At 36.0% G+C, this 21,688-nt stretch overlaps 1 protein-coding gene across 2 annotated transcripts in view; it reads left to right on the top strand.

Annotated features, from left to right (window-relative positions):
- Window positions 1-1,874: 1,874 nt before the first annotated feature.
- Window positions 1,875-21,688, top strand: part of LOC109079138 (myosin-9-like) — a 45,706-nt gene continuing 25,892 nt past the window's right edge. For both annotated transcript variants that reach the window (XM_042734150.1, XM_042734144.1), the window contains exons 1-5: window positions 1,875-2,089; window positions 15,518-15,849; window positions 17,946-18,102; window positions 21,137-21,164; window positions 21,256-21,349. In XM_042734150.1, coding sequence (XP_042590084.1) covers window positions 15,523-15,849; window positions 17,946-18,102; window positions 21,137-21,164; window positions 21,256-21,349 — 606 coding nt within the window. In that variant the 5' untranslated portion in view covers window positions 1,875-2,089; window positions 15,518-15,522. The remainder of the gene's footprint in view (window positions 2,090-15,517; window positions 15,850-17,945; window positions 18,103-21,136; window positions 21,165-21,255; window positions 21,350-21,688) is intronic.

The following is a 21,688-nucleotide window of genomic DNA, read 5'->3' as shown; positions in this document are numbered from 1 at the left end:
TTATTTGTCATTTAAACAGACTCTGAATCTGATACTCGCTCAGCCACACAGTTTTTCTTTACCATAACAGCCTGTGATGTGTTACAGAGGGTATTTCTAGTGTGAGGAGGGCAGATTTCACAAGAAAAAGGAACTTGTGCAGAACATTCCCGAAGCGAGTGAGTCAACACGCGTCTTATCGCGCTTCCTGCGCGCTCACTGGAGGAAGGGAGGACGGGATGCGTCGGTCTTCTCTTGCTCTCGTGTCCATGCTGATGTTTTTAATTAATCCGAGGCTTTGTTTGGATCCATTTAAGGACAAACACACAGAGACGCGAGCGCCAGAATATCAGTCATGAGAAAGAGTCACGCATGGGCTCTGGCAAGGATAACTCATTTAAGGTGGATTAAACTCACAAATAAGTTCTCAAACACACTGTAATGAAAGGTGAGGTCGCTGCAGCGCCAGCATTCACAGAGAAAGTCTGTTTGTGTGCCATAATACAGGAACACACCCAGAGCCGGGACACACCCAGACCGGGCGGCACACACACTGCAGGAGTGAAGCGGGTCAAAGAAAGAGAGAGAGAGGGGTCAGAAGTGACCTTATTTGGTAATCTGTCTCTCTCTCGCTCTGTCTGTCTGTCTCACTGCATCTGGCATCGCTCAGAGACCTTTGACTTTGCGTTTGAAATTCCTGTAGTTGCCCAATCAGCGCTGAGTGAAAGGCCCGAGAGCGGTGTATTGATTTTTCCGACACATCGGTGCGCGTTCGCGGTGATTCAGGGCGACTGCAGACTTCCACAAACATTCCTTACACGCTGATAACACACTCCTGGCAGGTTTTCCCTGGATCCTGATTCCACATTCCTCGGATGCTTCAGTGGCGCGTGCAGCCTGGAGACGCTCCAGCCTCCTGCATGCGATCCTCAACATTCACATTTATATTTAATTATTATTTTTCAATCCAAAACGATTCAAAAGTGAGTAATAATACATGAGCTAATATTCAGTTTGAATTGTATGCATAAATAATGCCAAATAAATAATGTGACCATTTATTTTTGTACTTCTGCAAGATGTGCAGATATCGTTCAGGTTTTGCGTGTCTGCATGCTTTTATCTTGGTTTTTCGTGTTTGGGATGTTTTGAATGAGTGTCAGTCTGTGTTTAGTTCACAACAGGAAGCAGTGAATATAGTTTAAATATCCAGAATTTAATATAACAGTAACACTTATAAAATGTAAACGTTAAAGTGTATTTCAATAATAAAATAATTCTATGCAAATGCAAGAAATAATGATAGATAGATAGAAGACAGATAGATATATAGATAGATAGATAGATAGATAGATAGATAGATAGATAGAGACACAAATATATTGCTAGACAGACCAATAGACAGATACATAAGATCCGTGACTGTACTAAAATAAAGTTTTAAAGTAGTAAAATAAACTGTGTAAACACAAATATTTGAATGGAAATAGTAAAATAAAATTGTCATATTGTGGAATGCGTGTCAACACTGGCACTCATTGTTTATTAAAAGAAAGTGTTTGTGAACAGTTTCCTGATTCCTGACATTCTTCTGTGTGTGTGTGTGTGTGTGTGTGTGTGTGTGTGTGTGTGTAAACACGGTGCGGCGACTTATATGGTCACAAAAGCCCAAAGTCGCGCACATACCTCAGAAGTTAAACACACATACGGGCCACTGCGGCCCAACTATTTCAAGTGCACCCTGTGACGCGAACTTTGCCGCTGCGACACGCCCACACGTCGCTCGTGATTGGCCGAGGCGCTCGGGAATGCAGAGCGAGCGCGCTGTGATTGGCGGAGGGGCGGGGCGATGGGCGGTGACGCGCGGAACAGACCCCGCCCTCCCGGGACCGCACCCCGAACCATTACAGCAGGACGGAGTTCATCTACGAGTGGAGGAAGAGGAAGACCGGAGAGAAAAAAAGAGAAGAGAGACCGAGGCGAGGGAGCGAACTTGTGCGCAGTGTCTGCGGATTGAAAAGGGAAGTTTGCATCGCAGCGACACGCATCCACACGGAGTCCCTGGAGTTTGTGACACGCCGAGCTCCGCGCGTCTGCATCTGATCAGCAGGTAAACCAGCCGCACCGCGCCGCGTCCAGGACGCGCTGCGACGAGAAGCAGGAAGCGCCGCTGGGGGGGAACCTGATCTCGCTGCTCTTTCAAACTTCTGTGCGTCAAATCGCAACGCTTCATCGTTATAGCGTGAACCGATAACATGTGACGCGCGGCAAGGTCGGGCAGGACGCACGAGCGGTACGCGGAAATGCACTGATGGCACAGAATAACGTTATTTGCGCAGAGCAGCGCTAGAATACGGTGCGCATGATGTCATTGTGCGCAAAAAAAATAAAAAAAAAATAAAAAACGTGGATTAACCTGAATTCGCGAGATCTTACCTGAGTAGAGAAATAACCGCGGACGGGGTCTTCCTGTCACTTTCAGGGAGTTCTTCCAAGTTGGTCAAGCGGAGCACGTGCGCGCTCCCAAAGCTCTGTATCCGGGATCGCGCATCCGTGCTGCCTGCGTCCTAAGCTCTCAAACTCTGCCTTCGGAGGCAGCATTCAAAGGCATCAAGGCACGTCCGAATCCACTTCCGGAGACAGGTACCTGAGGTACCTTCTTCTGATCAAAGCATAGATGTATCCCTCGCTGCCTTTGATATCCCACAATCCTGTGCGCTCCATTCCGTGACGGTTGGGATACAAAAAAAGTAAAGATGGCGTCTGAAAGTTGCGTTTGTGTGTAAATGTATGTTTCTGACTAACTTTTTGCACTTTTGATGTTAGTTCTAGCGATAAATCAGTATTATAGTAATTAAATATTTGGTTAGTTATCATCAAAACTCGTTCTATCTTGGTGTGGATCATTAAACCGTTACGCTGCCTCAGAAGTCTGTCAGGAATCAGTTTCTTCAGCTGCCTGAGTCTTCAGATGCTGCTGTATCAGAGATTATCTCACTATCGGGAGATGAGAGGGTCTGTATTATTACTATTGGAGAAAGAGCAATGGCTAACTTGGATCACGTGTGTCTCAGGAACCAATCACATTACAGCCCTGACCTCATTGAGGCTGCGTCCGAAAGCCGTGAGGCAATGACTTTGAGGGCAGCGTTTTTGCACGAAGGCACCTCATGAAACTGATTTCTGACAGACTTCTGAGGCAGCGTAACGGAGAACTAAACGAATATTTAATTACTATAATACTGATTTATCGCTAGAAATAACATCAAAAGTGCAAAAAGTTAGTCAGAAATATACATTTACACACAAATCTCTTTCAGAAATCTCAGGCGCTTAACATTTGTGCCTTTAACTTGATTATTTACTAGAGATGTAACAATTAACTGTGAGCCGGTTGAAAATCGATTTAAATGTGTGACGATTAAAATCAGTTGAGATGCTAAACAAATCGCGATTCATTTAGGGGTAGGAGTTTATATGAATGCGAGTCTGAGGGGAACTTACTGTCTTTAGAAAAGTTTAGATGGTATTTCTTCTTTTAATCTTGCGTCTGTATGAAGCATATTAAAGTTCATAAGTGCAGCGCTGGTTTGTTTACAGCGGTTACCAAGGAAACGCTTTAAGCGCCACCTGCTGCAGTGTTCATGAGTGCTTTGTTTACAGTGGTAACCAAGGAAACGCTTTAAGCGCCACCTGCTGCAGTGTTCATGAGTGCTTTGTTTACAGGGGTTACCAAGGAAACGCTTTAAGCGCCACCTGCAGCAGCGTTCGTAAGTGCTTTGTTTACAGCGGTAACCAAGGAAACGCTTTAAGCTCCACCTGCTGGCAGAGAGTGAATCTGCATCTCGTTCAGCTAGTTTAGTTCTTTACATTTACATTATATTTAAATTTTGTCATTTAGCAGACGCTTTTATCCAAAGCCACTTACAAATGAGAAGCAATCAAAACCAACAAAAGTGCTATATTAGTATATTATTATAGTGTTATATTTCAATTTCACAAAGAAACGTGCAGCATTTTGTCCAAGCAATAATAAAAGGACACGTTTAATTTGTAATTTGTCTTAAAACTTATTTTGTAAAAAAAATTGTGAATTAAACTGTGAGTTGAGTGAATTGTTACAACACCTATTATTTACTCAGTGACAGGAAAATGAACAGGATGTTTGTCGTTAGTCGGCTCGCGTGATGACGTCTGTACCGTGGACTGATTTGATTGTGATTTGTAGTGGTTTAAAATCACACACAAGTCTGTGTCGGGTCCTCGTGACCTCTCAGATTCACACCGATATGAGTGTGTACTCGCTATACTTGTGTCTGCATGTTCTTATAGTTATTAACACTGTGCTAATGGACAAATATTGCTGGTGTGAACGTAGACTAACCAGTTTCACTTTCTAAGACGTCTGCAGTAGACACCTGGGCGGTGTGTGTGTGTGTGTGTGTGTGACCTGGTTTTCCGCGAGTGTGTGTGTGTGTGTGTGTGTCTAGGACGCTGTGACCCATTAAAGCACATGCTGGTCTTATTCTGCGTTTTGTTTGAGTTGTTCTTGTTTGTTAATCCCAGCACATGTTTGGGGAACGCTAGCATTTCTGCAGCATTCATCCTGTGCACAGGACTGGTGCGCATCCAAGTCATGCCACAAAGATCAGGTTTACGTAACCACTCTCCAACGTAACCTCTACGTGGGTGGGGAAAATTTCTTTGAGCCCATGTTGGGGGCGTGTCAGTGAGAAAACATGCCGAATGTCTGTAGTTTGACTGTAATTTTTAATCTTTTAAAAAATCTTTTTAATTTAAAATATAATTAACTTGTAACTTGAACGCATCAGATGTCGTTATTACGACTTCACAACTCGTATTTACAAACCCATTATTTTATCAGACTGTCAAAATTGAGGACATTTTGCAAAAAAATGTGAAGTGCCCGTATTTATTTCTAAATGTTCAAAGTTTTAAGTAAAACAGATTATTGGAGCACCTTTTCCAAGAAAACACTATTTCAGTCTTTAAACTTCCAAATTGTACTTTAATTTAATGTTATTTGCCATTTCGTTGCAATTATTTGTGACATTCACTAGCAATGTCCGAGTAAGTAAACCCTACACCACATTTTTCCAGCGTAGCATTTCACATGCTGTTATTTAGAGACAGCAGTGTAACCTGAAGAACTACAACAGTGTGCTTTCAGAGGAGAATAAAGAAATAAGTCATGCATTACAGTGATATTTATCTTAGTCTTAGTCCCAGAGCGAAGCCTGCTAAAATCAGGCTGTAAATGGGTTTGGAGTTACTTGTTGCTCTTAGAAAACAGTGACAACAGCAATAATAAATAAACACCAGCGATCAGCAAAATATATTTAACACTGGATCAAATTTAGAAATTATCTCATATATATAAAACTAACGCAAATAAGAAACACAATAAACACTGAGACATTCCTCTGAAATATCATGTTTTGTGTTCCACGTAAAGAAGTTATTTATTAATGATATCAAGTTAATACAGTTATTTATGATTGTATTGATTATTTTAATAAAACTTTTTTTAAATGTATTGATAAGATTTAAATATATTAATAGTAAAGTGTAATAATACATATGCATTAATAATAATAATAAATATAAAAATATATTGTATTAAATGTAATAATTAATAAAAGTGAATTTTCAACTAAATTTTCAATCTAATATAAACAAAAGAGTGAAATGTATAAATTTAAATGTATTATTATATTTTATTAAATAAAATGTATCTTATTTATTAAAAAATATAATTAAAATTAATTAAATATTTAAAAATTAAAAATTAATTATAATTAAAATAATTATTATATTTTATTAAATATGATGAGTAAATGAAATCTTATATATAAATATTATTGAGTTATATTTAATTATTTTAAATATTTATTAAAAAGAATTATATATATATATATATATATATATATATTTATATGTATTAATATATATATATATATATATATATATATATATATATATATATATTAATAAATAAATGACAGATAATTTCCAAATTTGATGGCGTGTTGAAAAATTTGATTGTTGATTATTGTTTTATATCATAATAGTATCAAATAGTGTCATAATCAGCAAAGACTGCTCAGTTCCATTCATTAGTAACAGTATTTGTGATATTATATTACAATATTCCTGAAGGCTGTTGTGTCTTTCATAAGGTATTTTTTTGCGGATCATTCAATGAGTGTATCCTGAGATCAGGCGTTTCTTTCAGCAGCTGTGAGATCGACAGCTCCAGAGCCCTGCGGCATTGTGGGTAAACGATGTGTGTCCTGCTCAGGTGCGTCGTCTGGTTATCGTCTGCGCTCGGTGTGAATCACGGACCTGCGCTGTGAAGTGTTTCCAGCAGCAGACTCTGGACGAGTGAAAATCCCGTTGTTTCCCTCCAGAGAGCTTTGCTGTTGTTGTTGGTTTATGTGATGACATCATTCGCAGTGCTTCATGGGATGCGACGCTCATTAAAGCGGGTCTCTCCGGGTGTTGTGTCCACACACAGTGAAAGTCAGTGGGGTCAGAACATCTCTAATGTTCCACAGAAGAAAGAAAGTCTTAGAGGTTTGGAAGGTAAACCATGATCATCCTTCTTCTCCTTTTTTGGTTTGCTTTCTATCCAGTTGAGCAGCCCTTCCCATAGTGCACCTGTGCAGCAGGAGAACACAACAATGACAGGAAGTGAGAGAGAGCTCATATCCAGACAGACAGACAGAGGCACGTCCTGACTGTTTCTCCATCCGTGTCAGGCGTTGTGTTTATCGCATGATCTGCTGCATGACTGCATTATGATGCACTGCAGACTCATTCCTCCTGCTCACTGACCCACTGCCAGAGACATGATGACACTTCCTGTTCACAGATGAGCTTGTCTGTCTTGTGGATGTTTCCTGAAGGTTTCTGTGTTCATTATAGTTGCCTGGTTTTGTCTTGAACTCATTAGTAACTCAATGTGCATGTAAAGATTCGGTTTTATTTCAAATTAGGCATTTATTAATGAATTTGTAAACATTCTTCGAGATATCTTTTGAGATTCCACTTAAAAAGAAATTTATAATTTTTTAATAATTGTAATAATATTTAAATATTATTTTAGTTGCGTTTAAATTATGAAGTGATTTAATTTATTATATTTATAATTATAATGTAATGTATTTATACTATTTATTTAATGAAAATAAAATAGCTATACATATGCAACAGTAATAATAAATATTATTAATAATTAAATTATTCAGCACTGAATCAAATGTAGAAATTATATATAAATATTTTGTGTTCTACTTAAGTCATTTTTAATTTATGATTTATTTTAATTCATTAATAATTCTTTTTTAATATATTTATTTATTTTTAGTTAAAATAATACTACTACTAATAAAATACAAATAATTTTCAATTATTTATTTAATATAATTTAATAATATTTATAATTTATTTATAATTAGGTATTTACAGTTTTATTTAATAATAATAAAATATATTAGATGCACATGACCAACAATAAACATGTTATAGTAAATAAAATAATTAATAAAATAATCAAATTATTTACTATTGCTGCATGTAAATGGTCAACAAGGACCACACAAAAATGTAATCGAGTAAAAGACGTAAAATAGTAATATTTAAAAAAAATAAATAAATAAATAACATAACCATAGAAACACTGAGACATTCTGTATTTTATTTGTGTATTAATATTTTATTTTGAGCTGCACTGGTTAGTGAGTGCTGTATCTGAGGTGTGTGTTAAGTGTCTGAACTGAAGGATTCAGTGAAGCATGTGCTTGTGGCTCTCAGACGGGACGGGGTCCGTTTACAGCGGGACTTTGAGCTTTGATTTGATTGGGTGTGGCGTCATCAAGCACAGATAAGCTGAGTGAGATTAGAAGTGAAACCAGCGGACGGACATTTACTGATAAAAGCACTCATAAATGTTTACTTGTGCAGTCAGAGATGAGCTGATATCATCCTCAGAGCGCTGCATGAGAGAGAGATGAGCTCATTACTGATGAATAAACCCTACAGTGTCACCAGAACCACTACCTGCTTACCACCAAACAAAGTGTAAAAAAAAACAAAAAAAATTAAAGTTAAAAAAAAAATAAATAAATAAATAAAAAAATAAATAAATAAATTATATATATGGTCTTGAGTATAAATAAATAATAGTTTTGGTTTATTATAATATTTAATATAATAGTAAACATTTATATGTGTTATTGTATATGTATTATGTTTTTATTGTTGGATGCATATTAATACAATACTGTATTAAATAAAAAAAAATTATAAATTAGTAATTATAAATGATTAAATTACTCAATGTATTCATTAAATTAATAATAAATAAATGTACTTGTAGTATTCATTATTGTGCATATAAAATTAATAGATTTTATGCAGATGTAATATTTATTTTATATTATATGTAATATTTATGTATAATGTATTATTACATTTGTATGTATTAGACTATATATATTTCATTTTATTAATTACAATTGACTAAATGAATTGTACTTTTTATATTAACAAGGAATTCATGTAAATGTTTATTAATGTGAATTATTATTAATGTGTATATAAAATATTATTTATGATTAGTAAAATGCATAATAGTAGTGTTTTACATGATAATAAATATAAATGTATATTATTATAATAAAATAATGCATTTAAGTTTTAATATTATGTAAGAAATGTATTATTTGTTTTATTATTAAATATATATTATTAATTTACATGCATCACCTAATAATAAAAAGTTGAACTTAATGTATTGTGTAATATTGATGTTATTATTTGTGTCTGTTTGCTGATGGCTTGACTTTGATCAGTCTGTTAAAGACACAAACTCTCTCTTTTCTTTCTCCGTCGTTTCCTTTATTTGTTTACAGCCTCCAATCCTGCATTATTGTGCCTCATTCGTGAATCATGAGCAAAATTAATTATTTAATTGTTCATAAAACCGTTCTTACATAAAAAGGAGAAACTGTTTACACTTATAATGAACATTACTAATGAAAGCAGACTGAAAACGAGTCGCTCTGTTAGCTTTAGAGCTGAGTGTTTCTCACAGGAAGGAAATGAGGGCGGGGCCTGTTTAATATGCAAATACGAGCAACTGTCATCTGATTGGCTGGAGGGACTCAGCAAGATTGTGTGTCGTCAGCAGAAACACACACACACACACACACACACTCTCTTTCATCCAAATAGGGAAAGCTGAACTTTCGGTCACATTTTAACTGGTTTATCTGGAGCAAGATTTCCCACAATCCTGTGTTTCTCCTCAGAGAGCTTCTGCATTAGACTGCATCTCTTTTAATCATCAAATATCACTCGCAGAAACAGATTTTTACAGTCTTACAGTTTAGTTTGATTTATTTTAGAAACGCATCTGTGTTTTGCTGCTTCAGCGAATCTAGAAACAAATAACTGAGTCACGTTTCACCCCAAAATTAAAAGAAAAATATTTATCATATTTTAATTGCTATTAAGATTGTGACGTTATTTTCGTGACACACTTAAACCGCCAAATTCTTGTGACTATAATACGAAAAAATTATAATTAGTTTGTAATATTTTATTTATTATTAGTATTTTTAATATAATTTATAATTTATATATAATAAATAAACTATAAATAAATATTATATATAATTTATATTTATTATAAAGATATTTATATCCATTATTGAATTTGTTTCATTATTAGTAGTAGTACTATTAAATAGATAAATTAATATGTAGTTATAAATTAAATTATTGATTAATTATATATAAAATTAATTTATATGTATTATTTTAATTAAATAAATTAATGTAAATGTATTCTTAATAAATTACCACATATAAGTAACAGATTAATATATTTAAATATAAATTAAATTATAAATTATTGATTATTATATATTATGACATTAATTTACACTTAAGTAATAAATTAAGGTAAATGGTTTCATCATAAATTAATGTACTTATTGAAATATTTTCCATTGTGTGCTAAGTTTCTTACGATAAAAGCTCTGCTAAATGATTAAATCTAAATGTAATTTAAAAATTTTTAAATATTCTTATTATTATACTTAATATAATAATACAGAAGTATATTATGTATGTATCCAGTTGATTTTATTATTATTATTATAAATATGATCGATCATTAACCTTTGCATTAACATTTTGTGTGGAGTATGACACAAGCTCTTTCAGACATGCTGGAATTCAGTGATTATAATCTGAAAAGATATATGATATAATGATATATGATTTGCACATTAAGGCTTTGATTCAAGGTCATTTAAATGATTCACTGTATAGTATTATTTTACTGTAATAGGGTGAAACGTTAGTAACTAAAGAGCTCAGCGCGGGGTTCAGTACAGATATGAACGAGTGAATGTGCTCTCGGTCTGAAAGGGTTTGATTCTACTGGAGCTGAAGAGCGTTTGCTGGAGGGAAGGAAGTCTTGAGACAGACTTTTAAAATTAGACTCACAGAAGCAGCAGGAGACTCAAGTGTGTCACTCCTCTGCTCTCCAACGAGCCTCGCGCTCAAGAAAGGAGAAATCACAGCGGCAGATTATTTATTTATTTTGACATTGATTTAGATAAATGGGCACTGTTTAAAGAGCAAGGCTGTATTTTTATTTATTTTTTTTTATAAAAAAAAAAAAGTTATTTTTCTTAAATCAGTTTATTTTTTCTTCCTTTTTGATTTTAAGTTAGAATGTTTCTGGATTCCGTTTTAATGTTTAAATTAAATTTTAGTAATCAAAAAGCATGTCTAATTCATTAAACATATATAATTTAATAATTTATTAAAGGTAAACAAAAATGCATTTAATTAAAACATAATCAGACACAAATGTACTGATATCTCTGATATTTTTTTTTTGTTTTTTTGCCTATATATAATATAAAGTCCATTTAGTTAAAAACCACATTAAATCTGATTAAAAACAGATCTGTGTTATTTTGAGATGTGGAAACCTACAGCAATTGTCGATGGATAATGCAGTGTCTATGTTAAATGGATCAAGTATTGTGTAACATCAATGTTTAGGTGCTTGTATCATTAAATTATGCTGAATAATAATCAACTGTTGGGTTTGTGAGCAGCGGACAGTGATGCACCAGTATCTAAGTGTGTGATGATCCACCTAATGCCAACATTTTAGGAAAAATTCAGTTATTGATACAGTAGAATAGAATATTAATAGAATAGAGATGAAAATTTCACACAGAAATCCAAATATAAAGTATGTAAACTCCATTTATTTGGAGTCAGAACAGCAAAAAAACGTATTAAATCTGATTAAAAACAGATTTTTGAACTCATCTAAATGAATTTTGTTGTGATTTTGACATTTACTTGAATATTTTGAACTGTGTTTTCTTGGGGACACGTCATGTACATTCATCAGTGCTAGTTCTGGAAAAAAGAATGTGAAAAAAACAGCAGAAATAAAAGGGAAATAGGGAAAGAAACGTGTGGAATAACTCCGCCGCTCTTTGATCAAGCTGATAAACATGCCGATGGCTGGTCGAGCACAAGAGGGGCTAATGACCGTGTTTACCAGATGAACGACACCTCGGGAAATTACTCCTCCGCACTGGTTTATGGGTGCAAAAACTACATTTCCCATCATTCTTGGCTCAGTTGCTCAGCTAATGTTCATCCTGCTGTTTGTTTTGTTGCATTAGTGCATTTATATAATTTATGCAATTGTATAATGTTCAACTCGTGGCTCTTAAATCCGGACATCCCAGGAGATGCGTGTAGTTTCCAGCGTGCCTGTCTGATGGGGCGCAGCTGTTTGGGGTCATGAGAACGGCCCAGCGGTCGCGCCGCTAACCGAGTGTTGCAGATGTGTTTTCTCAAGGGTTTTTCACACACACAGACTCTACCAATGCTGGCGCAGATTTAACCATTGATTAACCAATAATGCTATTCTAACCATTCCCATTAACGAACCTGTATTTATCCATTTTGGGACCAAATGGCTAATCAACAAACATTTTCCAAAATCTACAACCACACTGACCAGGCTGTTGGTTGATGTAGATCATCTCAAAACGACCAGAGTTCACTGTCCACGCTGATATGTTTTCTCTCAAGCGTTGTCATAAACTGGCTTTATATCAGTCCCTTGCTCTGTAGATATCAGTGGCGGCTGTTAAACCTCCAGCTCATCATTACAGACACATCGGATCGCTTCCTTCAAATCTGGATCAGCCAGAGTCCTCCCATGTGGCAATCTGTTTCTTGCTCAGGGTGTGGAAGAGAGTCCAGCACTAAAATAGCTCATGACAGTCTCAACGGAGTGTGCCGCTGTAAATCACTAACCACCCAAACCAGTTCCCCGGGGCACGGAGAAACGCCACGGAGTCGCAGGAAACCGTGTGCCGCTATCGGAAGAACCTTTTTTTGCTTTTTGTGAATGTTAACCCTTTATAAAATGCTGGAGTGTTTGGGAAACTTTGCCATTTTCAGCCTTGTTCCCATCACTGTTTTGCCTATAATTTCCTGTTCAAGTGTCAAAAAGGTCAAGCGCAGAAGGAGGTCAAGTTTTCTGGAATGTACATTGAAGCTGCTGGCATGATTGTCATTCGCGGTTGTGTGTTTTTGTCTGATCTGGTAAGACCTGTTGCATCCCTCCCTCTCCTGTAGCTGAACGCTTTGAGATGCAGTGGAGCGTGGGAACCACTGCCGGCCATCTTGCGCCTGTTTGGGCTTGCAGTATTGTGGTTCAGTTGAGTTCTGTGTTTGTGTCCCTGGGCGATTGCGCTGAGCGGCACCTGAATGAGTTCACACACCTGATGGGTTCCTTCCCGCCAAGTGCTTTTCGTCAACAGCGCGAGATCCAAACCTCCTGAAATTCACTCGCCACTATTGTTTCATGTTTTCAGCAGATAATAGTTCACCTCAAATAACACACTGAACCAAACAACCGGTCCGTGTTTCATCGGTAACGCATTACAAGTAACACAAGTCAGATTACTTATTTCGAGTTACTAATAAAGTAACGCATTACTTTAAGATTTGCAAGAAAATATCGGTTAAGTTAATTTTTTTAGTAACAGAAGAGGCACTTCCTTCAACCTGAGGCTTATCAGCTTCACTTTTGGTGTGAAAGCGTTGCCAAAAATATAACTTTTGGCTTTTTTCTTATTAAAGAAGTAAGCAAGCCCAGCTCAGGTGACAAAACGTAACGCAAAAGTAACATAATGCATTATTTGCCATAAAATGTTACAAGTAACACAATTAGTTAATTTTTATGAAGTAACGTAATATTGTAGTAGTTGTTGGGGGTAACACATTACAAGTAATGCAAGTTACATATTAAGAATACTTTTTTTCAAGTAAGGTAACGCATTACTTCTAAATTTACAAGAAAATATCTGCGTTACTTTTTCAAATAAGTAACTCAAGTTCCTGTGTTTTCCTTTTGTTGAGAGAAATCGGGAGTGAGGTGCAGAGGCACTTCTTTCAGCCTGAGGCTTATTCGTTTCACTTTTGGTTTTAAAGGGCTTTTACAGTTGCAAAAAATATAACTTTTGGGTTTTTTTCGCAAGCCCAGCTCAGGTAACAAAAAGTAATGCAAAAGTAACAACGCATTACTATCCATAAAAAGTAAAAAGTAACACAATAAGTTACTTTTTTATGGAGTAATGCAATAATGTAATCAGTGTTGAGGGTAATGCATTACAAGTAATGCACATTACTAATTAAGTAGTACTAAGTAAGTAATAAAGTTACAAATTACTTTTTTTTAGTAAATAAGGAAATATCAGTTACTTTTACAGATTAGTAACACAAGCTACTTTGTGTTTGTTCCTGTCCCTGTGTTGAGAGAAATCCCAGTTCAGAGATACTTCATTTGGCCTGAAGCTCATTAATTTTGCAAAAGTAACGTAATGCATTACTTTCCATAAAAAGTAACTAAGTAACACGATAAGTTACTTTTTTTATGGAGTAACGCAATATCATAATGCATTACTTTTAAAAGTAACTTTCCCCAACAGTGAATGACACATAAATTTGCTTCAGAATACTGTAGAGTTTGATCAGACACACAATAATATAATAAAGAGTTATGCCATCTTTAGTAGCCTGCGTTTCTTTTTTTCCAGAACCTTTCCTTTCACTGTTCCTCAGTGGCTAAATGATCTTCCCAAGCCTCTAACACATCCCAAATCTCATCTTTTCCATGAGCACTTGACTCAGTCCTCTCTCTGCTTTCTTATTTCTGTCCCTGTTCAAGCCTGTGCTCTTCTGTTCTTAGCATTTTGAATGTTATAGCCTCCTTTGGATGACCGCTGTCTCGTATTTCTTATTTGAAAGTCATTTTGGAAATGGAAAAAAATGGAAATTTGGAAATGACAGATGTAAATGTAAGAGATGTGGGAAGTGTTTTCTGATTTATTTATTGTAGTAAACTAACTTTGCATGGTTATACGGCTAGTTGCGTTGTTTTATTTGCATTTAGCGTTGTTTTTCCCTGCCGTCTGAACAAGCCTGTGACCCACCGGCGGCCCGCTGCTCTCTGACAGTTTAAACATGCACACCGCTGTCTAAACACGTCTCTGAATGGTGTAATTAATAGTGTGTTTGGCCCGACCACATTTAAAACAAAGTGTGTGTGTCTGAGATGCTGTGACTGTAATTATGTGTGGTGCTGTTATTTCATGTGGCCGCCAGGAGCGTGAGCTCACCTTCCTGAAGTTCGCTGTGTTTTACGAGCTGCTGACCTAACGTTTGTTTGGACGTGCGAAACAGACCCAGCATTCCTGAGGACTTGCATAAGAAAAGCAAGAAAAGCGCTCTGCCGTGGATCTGTTTCTCGTCCACTCTCTGCTGCTAGCATCGGTTGAAGAGCCTCTTCAGCTGCTGTTTATTTTAAGATGCTAAGCTCTGGTATTAGAGATCTTCTACAACCTCACGATGACCCTAGCAACCAATTGAACACCCTAGCAACTGCATAACAATAGGCTAAAATGCTCAGAACGCTCATATAGCAATGACTTAAAATGTGTGTTGCACGGGTAAACATCACTTGCATTTTTCCTTTAAAAAAAAAAAAAAGTTGGTTAAAATATTTTTTGCCAGTAGTGCAACCTTCGTTATATTAACAGAGGAAAAAAAAAAACTATTTTTGGAATGGTTCAGCCTAAGTTACATTAGAAAAAAAAAATATTAGATTTTTCTCAGACATCATAAACGCATTTTTGTCTAGAACAGCATGTAAAAAAATAACGAGGACATTTATTAATAAAATAAACAGAAAAAGCTTCATCCGACGGATCATGTAATCTTCTATTTTCACTGGCCAGTTTATTCTGCTGGCCAGTGTTTGAAGTAAACACTCTGCTCGTTATTAAACATGCCTGTTATTAAAGGGTGCACTTCTGTAAAGTTTGTGTGTATATTAATGGTCCATAAACAATCGTTTCTCTGACCCGTAACGTCTTGCTCTCTCTTCTCTCGCCCACAGCAACCATGTCGGACGCCGACAAGTTCCTGTATGTGGACCGCAACATGGTCAACAACCCACTGGCGCAGGCCGACTGGGCCACCAAGAAGCTGGTGTGGGTGCCGTCGGAGCGGCTGGGGTTCGAGGCTGGCTCGATAAAGGAGGAGCACGGTGACGAGGTGGTGGTGGAGCTGGCCGACTCGGGGAAGAAAGTGCGGGTCAACAAGGACGACATCCAGAAGATGAACCCGCCCAAGTTCAGCAAGGTGGAGGACATGGCCGAGCTCACCTGCCTGAACGAGGCGTCCGTGCTGCACAACCTGAAGGAGAGATACTACTCCGGCCTCATATACGTGAGTCTGAGCAAACACACCTACACCTTCAGGATCATCTGTGAAGCTTGAGAGATCAGGCTTTTATAGCTCATATAGTGAGAGGAAAAACCAGCTCAGAGACTGAGCAGAAATATGGTCCAGATGCTGATATTTATTTTATGATGAAATTCTGATGCATATAATGTAAATCAGTGAGATCTTTATAACAGTAGAGCAGATACTTACATAAAATGATCTAAATATCACTCTATATCTCCAGTAATCTGTCTTAGTAAGATGAGATTGAAATGATCCAATCATTTAATGAAATGCAATCCAATTATGAGACCAATAAACGCTCCTCAGAAGATGTGAGATGTTCTGTAGATGTTCTGGAGGCTTGTGAAGATCGTTCCCCTCGCTGAGGAACAGTGAAAGAAACGCTCCTCAAAAGATCCTGATGATCAGATTTGAGACGCACTGGTTTTTGCTGTTTTAAGTACTTGGCAGTTCTGGTTTAAGACTGTTTTTTATTAATAATCTTTGTTTTACATGTATTTATTTGCACATATTGCATATCTGCTCGAAATAAACACCCTTTTTGGACGGCAGCTTTGCTCCCGTGGTTGTGATCCTCCTTGTGCCTGCTCGGGACGTTATCACAATGGATCATGGGTTTGTTTTGAGGAATATTAAGAGGTTCGACAGCCTTGAATGTAGATAATAGGGTCTCGCTGACCTGCTCGCTGCAATTGTTTAGTGCCATTTCTCTAAACAGGAAGCCGTAGGAACAATGTGCTCCTGAAAGACAGGAAATGGGGGGGGGGGGGGGGGTTGATGGGTAGGAGTTGAGGGGGGCAGAAGTGCGTCTGATGAAAGACTCTGCTAGACAGAGACATGCTCATCTAATCTGGTTAAGATAAGTCAGGCTTGCTTGATCCAGTCTAGGTTACGATTCTTTGATCTGAATCCCCTCACAGCTCTCTGATTTGGTTCTAAACCGATTTGAATTGTCAGAACCTGGTTACCATGGCAACTGCTCAGCAATGAACCTAGCAACAGTCTAGCGTTGTCCGGCGAGTGTTGCGTTGGTAAAAAAAAAAACAATTGCATTATCTTGTATTTTTTGCAGTGGGCCAAACAGAGTTTAATCAACAGAAAAAAAAAAATCTAAAATTTTTCTGAACCTTTATAAAAATATTTTAGAATATCTCAACCTGTTTAGCACAGTAACTAGATTAACCACTCAGGAGGAGAACGCATCAACATAGGTTTCACTTCACATTTTTGTGTTCCTGTGGTTTCATAACAAAACACAACAAAAAAACTGCTTTAAGCTGCAATGGACAAATGCAACATTATTACCCGACGGACTTTGAATTAAGTTTTCTGTGCTGATTTTGGGGAATGATGTTTGGTGAAATGTGACCCTGAACCACAAAACCAGTCATAAGGGCCATTTTTTTTTTAAATCGAGATTTATACAGCATCTGAAAGCTGAATAAATCAACTTTCCATTGATGTATGGTTTGTTAGGATAGGACAATATATTTGGCCGAGATACAACTATTTGAAAATCTGGAATCTGAGGGTGCAAAAAAAAATCTAAATACTGAGAAAATCACCTTTAAAGTTGTCCTTAGCAATGCATATGACTAATCCAAAATTAAGTTTTGATATAGATACATTAGGAAATGTACAAAATATTTTCACGGAACATGATCTTTACTTAATATCCTAATGATTTTTGGCATAAAAGAAAAATCAATAATTTTGACCCACACAGTGTATTTTTGGCTATTGCTACAAACATACCCCAGAGACTTAAGACTGCTTTTGTGCTCCAGGGTCACAAATGTGTTTACACTTGGTACAACATGTTGACTTGCTCTCTGCCCAATCCAAAATATTTGAGTTAATGCAGTTTTGTGTAGTTCATGCTCAGGCCAGATTAGTTTCATAGCACCTGGAAACCGCGCTGGATCCCAAACCTCTCGTTTTAATACTTTTGTTCATCAGGGATGCATTAAATTGATCAAAAGTGACAGTAAAGAGGTGTATAATGTTACACAAGACTTCTGAATGCTGATGTTGAGTGTGTGTGTGTTTGTGACTGAATGTCTCTGTTCTCACAGACGTACTCGGGTCTGTTCTGTGTGGTCATCAACCCCTACAAGAACCTGCCCATCTACTCCGAGGAGATCGTAGACATGTACAAGGGCAAGAAACGACACGAGATGCCGCCGCATATCTACGCCATCACAGACACGGCCTACAGGAGCATGATGCAGGGTGAGCACACACACACACTCACACACACACACACACACACACACACACACTCTCACACACACACACACACACACACTCTCACACACACACACTCTCACACACACACACACACACACACACACACACACACACACACACACACACACACACACCTCCCACAGGATGTAGAGGCTGAATGGCAGGAAGAGGAATTGACTGAACTGCAAATGAAAGAAATTCAGCTGTTACACAATAAAGTTATTTCATTAGTCAAACACAGAGAAAACATAAATAATTAGATAATTAATTTAGACTAATTATGTGTATGTCCTTTATGTCCTGAAATGTAAATAGATTTTTTTAGCGCTTCTCTGCTTTCAGAACAATAAACAACAATGAAAACAGTATGCCTTCTAAAAAAAAATAATGTTTATAAAACCACAAGAAAACGCTTTGTGCTAAATCATGCTTGTAATTTGTCAGTTTTGTTGATTCAAGAACAGTTATATTACAATTCAGGTGTAATCTACAGTTAAATCCAATCTCAAGAAACAGGAGACTTAAAGTTCCAGTAGAAAAAAAAAAAACGAAAGATTTATTTATTTATTTATTTATTGTTGTAGAACTATAATAATTACAATAATTAAAATGATTATTTATTTATTTTTTAGGTTATCTAAAATTAAATATTTTAATATAATGAATATTAAAAACTACACTTTCATCAGCTAAATTAATTTCTAAATTAATTTCTTAAATTCAAATATGAATTGCAATTCTACTGTATATCCTGTTTGTTACCTCAGTTCAAATAAAAATATTTACAAATAGACCAGAGAAAAAATTCTCATAATATGTAGTAATTTGTCAGGTCTGTTGGTTCAAAAATGTATATGGTTATAAACCACATGCCAAAAGAAATATCAAGAAAAATGAGGCTTAAAGTCCAAAATCTAATAGAAAAAAGAAGGAAAAAAAATTCTTTAAGTTTGCTTGGTGTGTGGATTAAAATAAAAAAATAAATATTATGCAAAACATAGTACTTAAAACAACTATTTAATTCTGCTTTCTTATATTCAAACTTGAATTGCAATTTCTACATTTTGTTTGTTACATCAAAAATCACATTTTGCAAAGTTTTGTGACACATAATTTGTAGAAAATAATTTTGTCGGGTTTGTTGTTACATTTAAAATCCACAGAATCCACACGTTTGTTTGTTTGTTGTGTGTCGTGTGGTTATTCATACAAATAAATCTTGAGTCAAATCTTGATTTGACTGGGAATGTTGCACAACCCCTCACACAGTAAGAGTTCATAAGGGTGTGTTCTTCTGGTTGAGTGTTTGTCCCGTGGCTCCGTCTGGAACTGATTTGTGTTCAGCGAGACCTCATTTACAGGCGGCCCCCCGTCAAGCTTTAATTGTCCTCTCCAATCCTCCACAGGCCTCCTGCAGCGGGACAGCAGCTCATATTCAAACATGCGCTCGGCGTCTCGAACGCCTTTAATCGTCTTTAGGGGTTTTGGTTTGGATGGAATATTTTAAAGGATATTTGCCAAGAAATGTATTGCTCTGATTTGGGCTTAGTGATGTGATGAAACCCCTGACACTTAGTATTAAAGTCGAGAAATCTCTTCTGTTCAGCAAGGCTCTATTTATTTGATTCAAATAGTTAATATTTGAAATAACTATTTTCTATTTGAATATATATTAAAAAATAATTTATTTCTGTGATCAGAGCTGTATTTTCAGCATCATTACTCCAGTCTTCAGTGTCTCATGATCTTCAGAAATCATTCATATATACTGATTCAAGAAACATTTCTGATTATTATCAGTGCTGAAGGATTCTTTGATGAACAGAAAGTTCAAAAGAACAGCATTTATTTTGATCAGTTTAATGTATCTTTGCTAAACAAAGGTATTAATTTCTGTAAAAGAGATCTAAAAAAAAGAATAAATAAATCCCTGAAACCCTTTGAAATATGTGATTTGTAACAGTTGTACAAATGTAACCGTCAATCAGTACGAGGACCGTTATGTTACTGCAGTTTTCTGGAAAGGCGGCTCCCTCTCTAGTCACAGGAAGCCAGATATTGACTTCCTGTTTTGTGGTCTGAGCTCTTCCTGCTTAAGAAGCTCAGAAGGGTTTGCTGAGAGCGAATGGGTGGTGCATATTTCCGTTTGGAGGAATTTATAGCTGCTCGTTTGGTTAAACCAACTAACCAACGTGACAAACGATCAGCAAACGCTTTAAAGAACATCAAAGTGAACCGAATCCATCAAACTTGAGCTTGTTTAGTTGATCAGTGCTTCTGAAGATAACATTTATTCTAAACTTTCTCTGCCTCTGAGACGACTTCCATTAGATTGATTAGAAATAGTTGTTTATTTCACTTCTTGTTTGTTAAATAATGTTTGTTATGAATGAAATAAATTAAATTATATATAAAGAAATATTTTATATGATATTTCTAAAAATTTCAAATGATTATTTCCTGCCAAATAATCTCATTTAAAATACATATAATACATTTGACTGATTTTCAAATAAAAATAAATAAAATCAATAAGATAAAGGAAAATAAAATAAAATCAACATAAAAATAATATGTATAATATAAAAGTATTACTTCCTGCCAATTAATCTCTCTCATAATACAGAAAAAAGAAATATAATAATATTAAAGTAAAAATAAAATCTGTCAAAAAATACAAAAATATATCAATATAAAATAAAATATATTATTTCCTGCCAAATAATCTCATTTAAAATACTAAACATATATCCTCATTTTCAGATACAAAAATCAAGTCATTGAAATAACATAAAATAAATCAAATAAAATATAAATAAAAATCTAAGTCAAAAAAAAAAAAAATCTTTATAAATATAAAATAAAATGTAAAAAAAAAAATCCTGCTCACTCAAGATACATAAAATACATCCTGTTTTTTAAAAAAATAAAAAATAAATAAATAAAAATACATAAAATGACAGAAGTGAAATGCCGAGTGAATTATTAATTTTTGTATTTCTGTCTCCTCCCACAGACCGTGAGGACCAATCGATTCTCTGCACGTGAGTCACATGAGCCTGCGTGTGTGCGTTTGAGGATTTGATGATTAGAGATGTGCTGATTTCTCACGTCTGTGTGTTTGTGTGTGTTCAGGGGCGAATCTGGAGCCGGAAAGACAGAAAACACCAAGAAGGTCATTCAGTACCTGGCCCACGTGGCCTCGTCCCACAAAACCAAGAAAGACCAGGTTAGTTCTTGCTGAGGCCGTTCGGTCTTTCGGTTTCAGAGATGTGGGTGGTATCAGATCAGATCAGGCCGAGCCGGAAGAATGCGGGTTGTTCTGGGGGTTGGGAGGGACTTTGCTGTGAGTCCTGCATCAGGCCTGGAAACCCTTCACAAACTGCCCGGTCCAGTTTAATCCACCCAGACATTTAAAAGATGCCAGACATTCATTGTAACGTTACAAGACAAATATAGCATGGCCCTCGTCTAAATGGAAATTTTAAGATTTTAAGATAAAAGATTTTTAAAATACTTTGTCAACAAACGGTCAGTGAAAAGAGGCGCTTAACCTTCATGAAATTAA

The sequence above is a fragment of the Cyprinus carpio genome, chromosome A3 (assembly GCF_018340385.1).
Source record: "Cyprinus carpio isolate SPL01 chromosome A3, ASM1834038v1, whole genome shotgun sequence".
NCBI lineage: Eukaryota > Metazoa > Chordata > Actinopteri > Cypriniformes > Cyprinidae > Cyprinus > Cyprinus carpio.
Note: the sequence above shows the minus strand (reverse complement) of the source record. Positions and strands in the feature narration are given on the sequence as shown.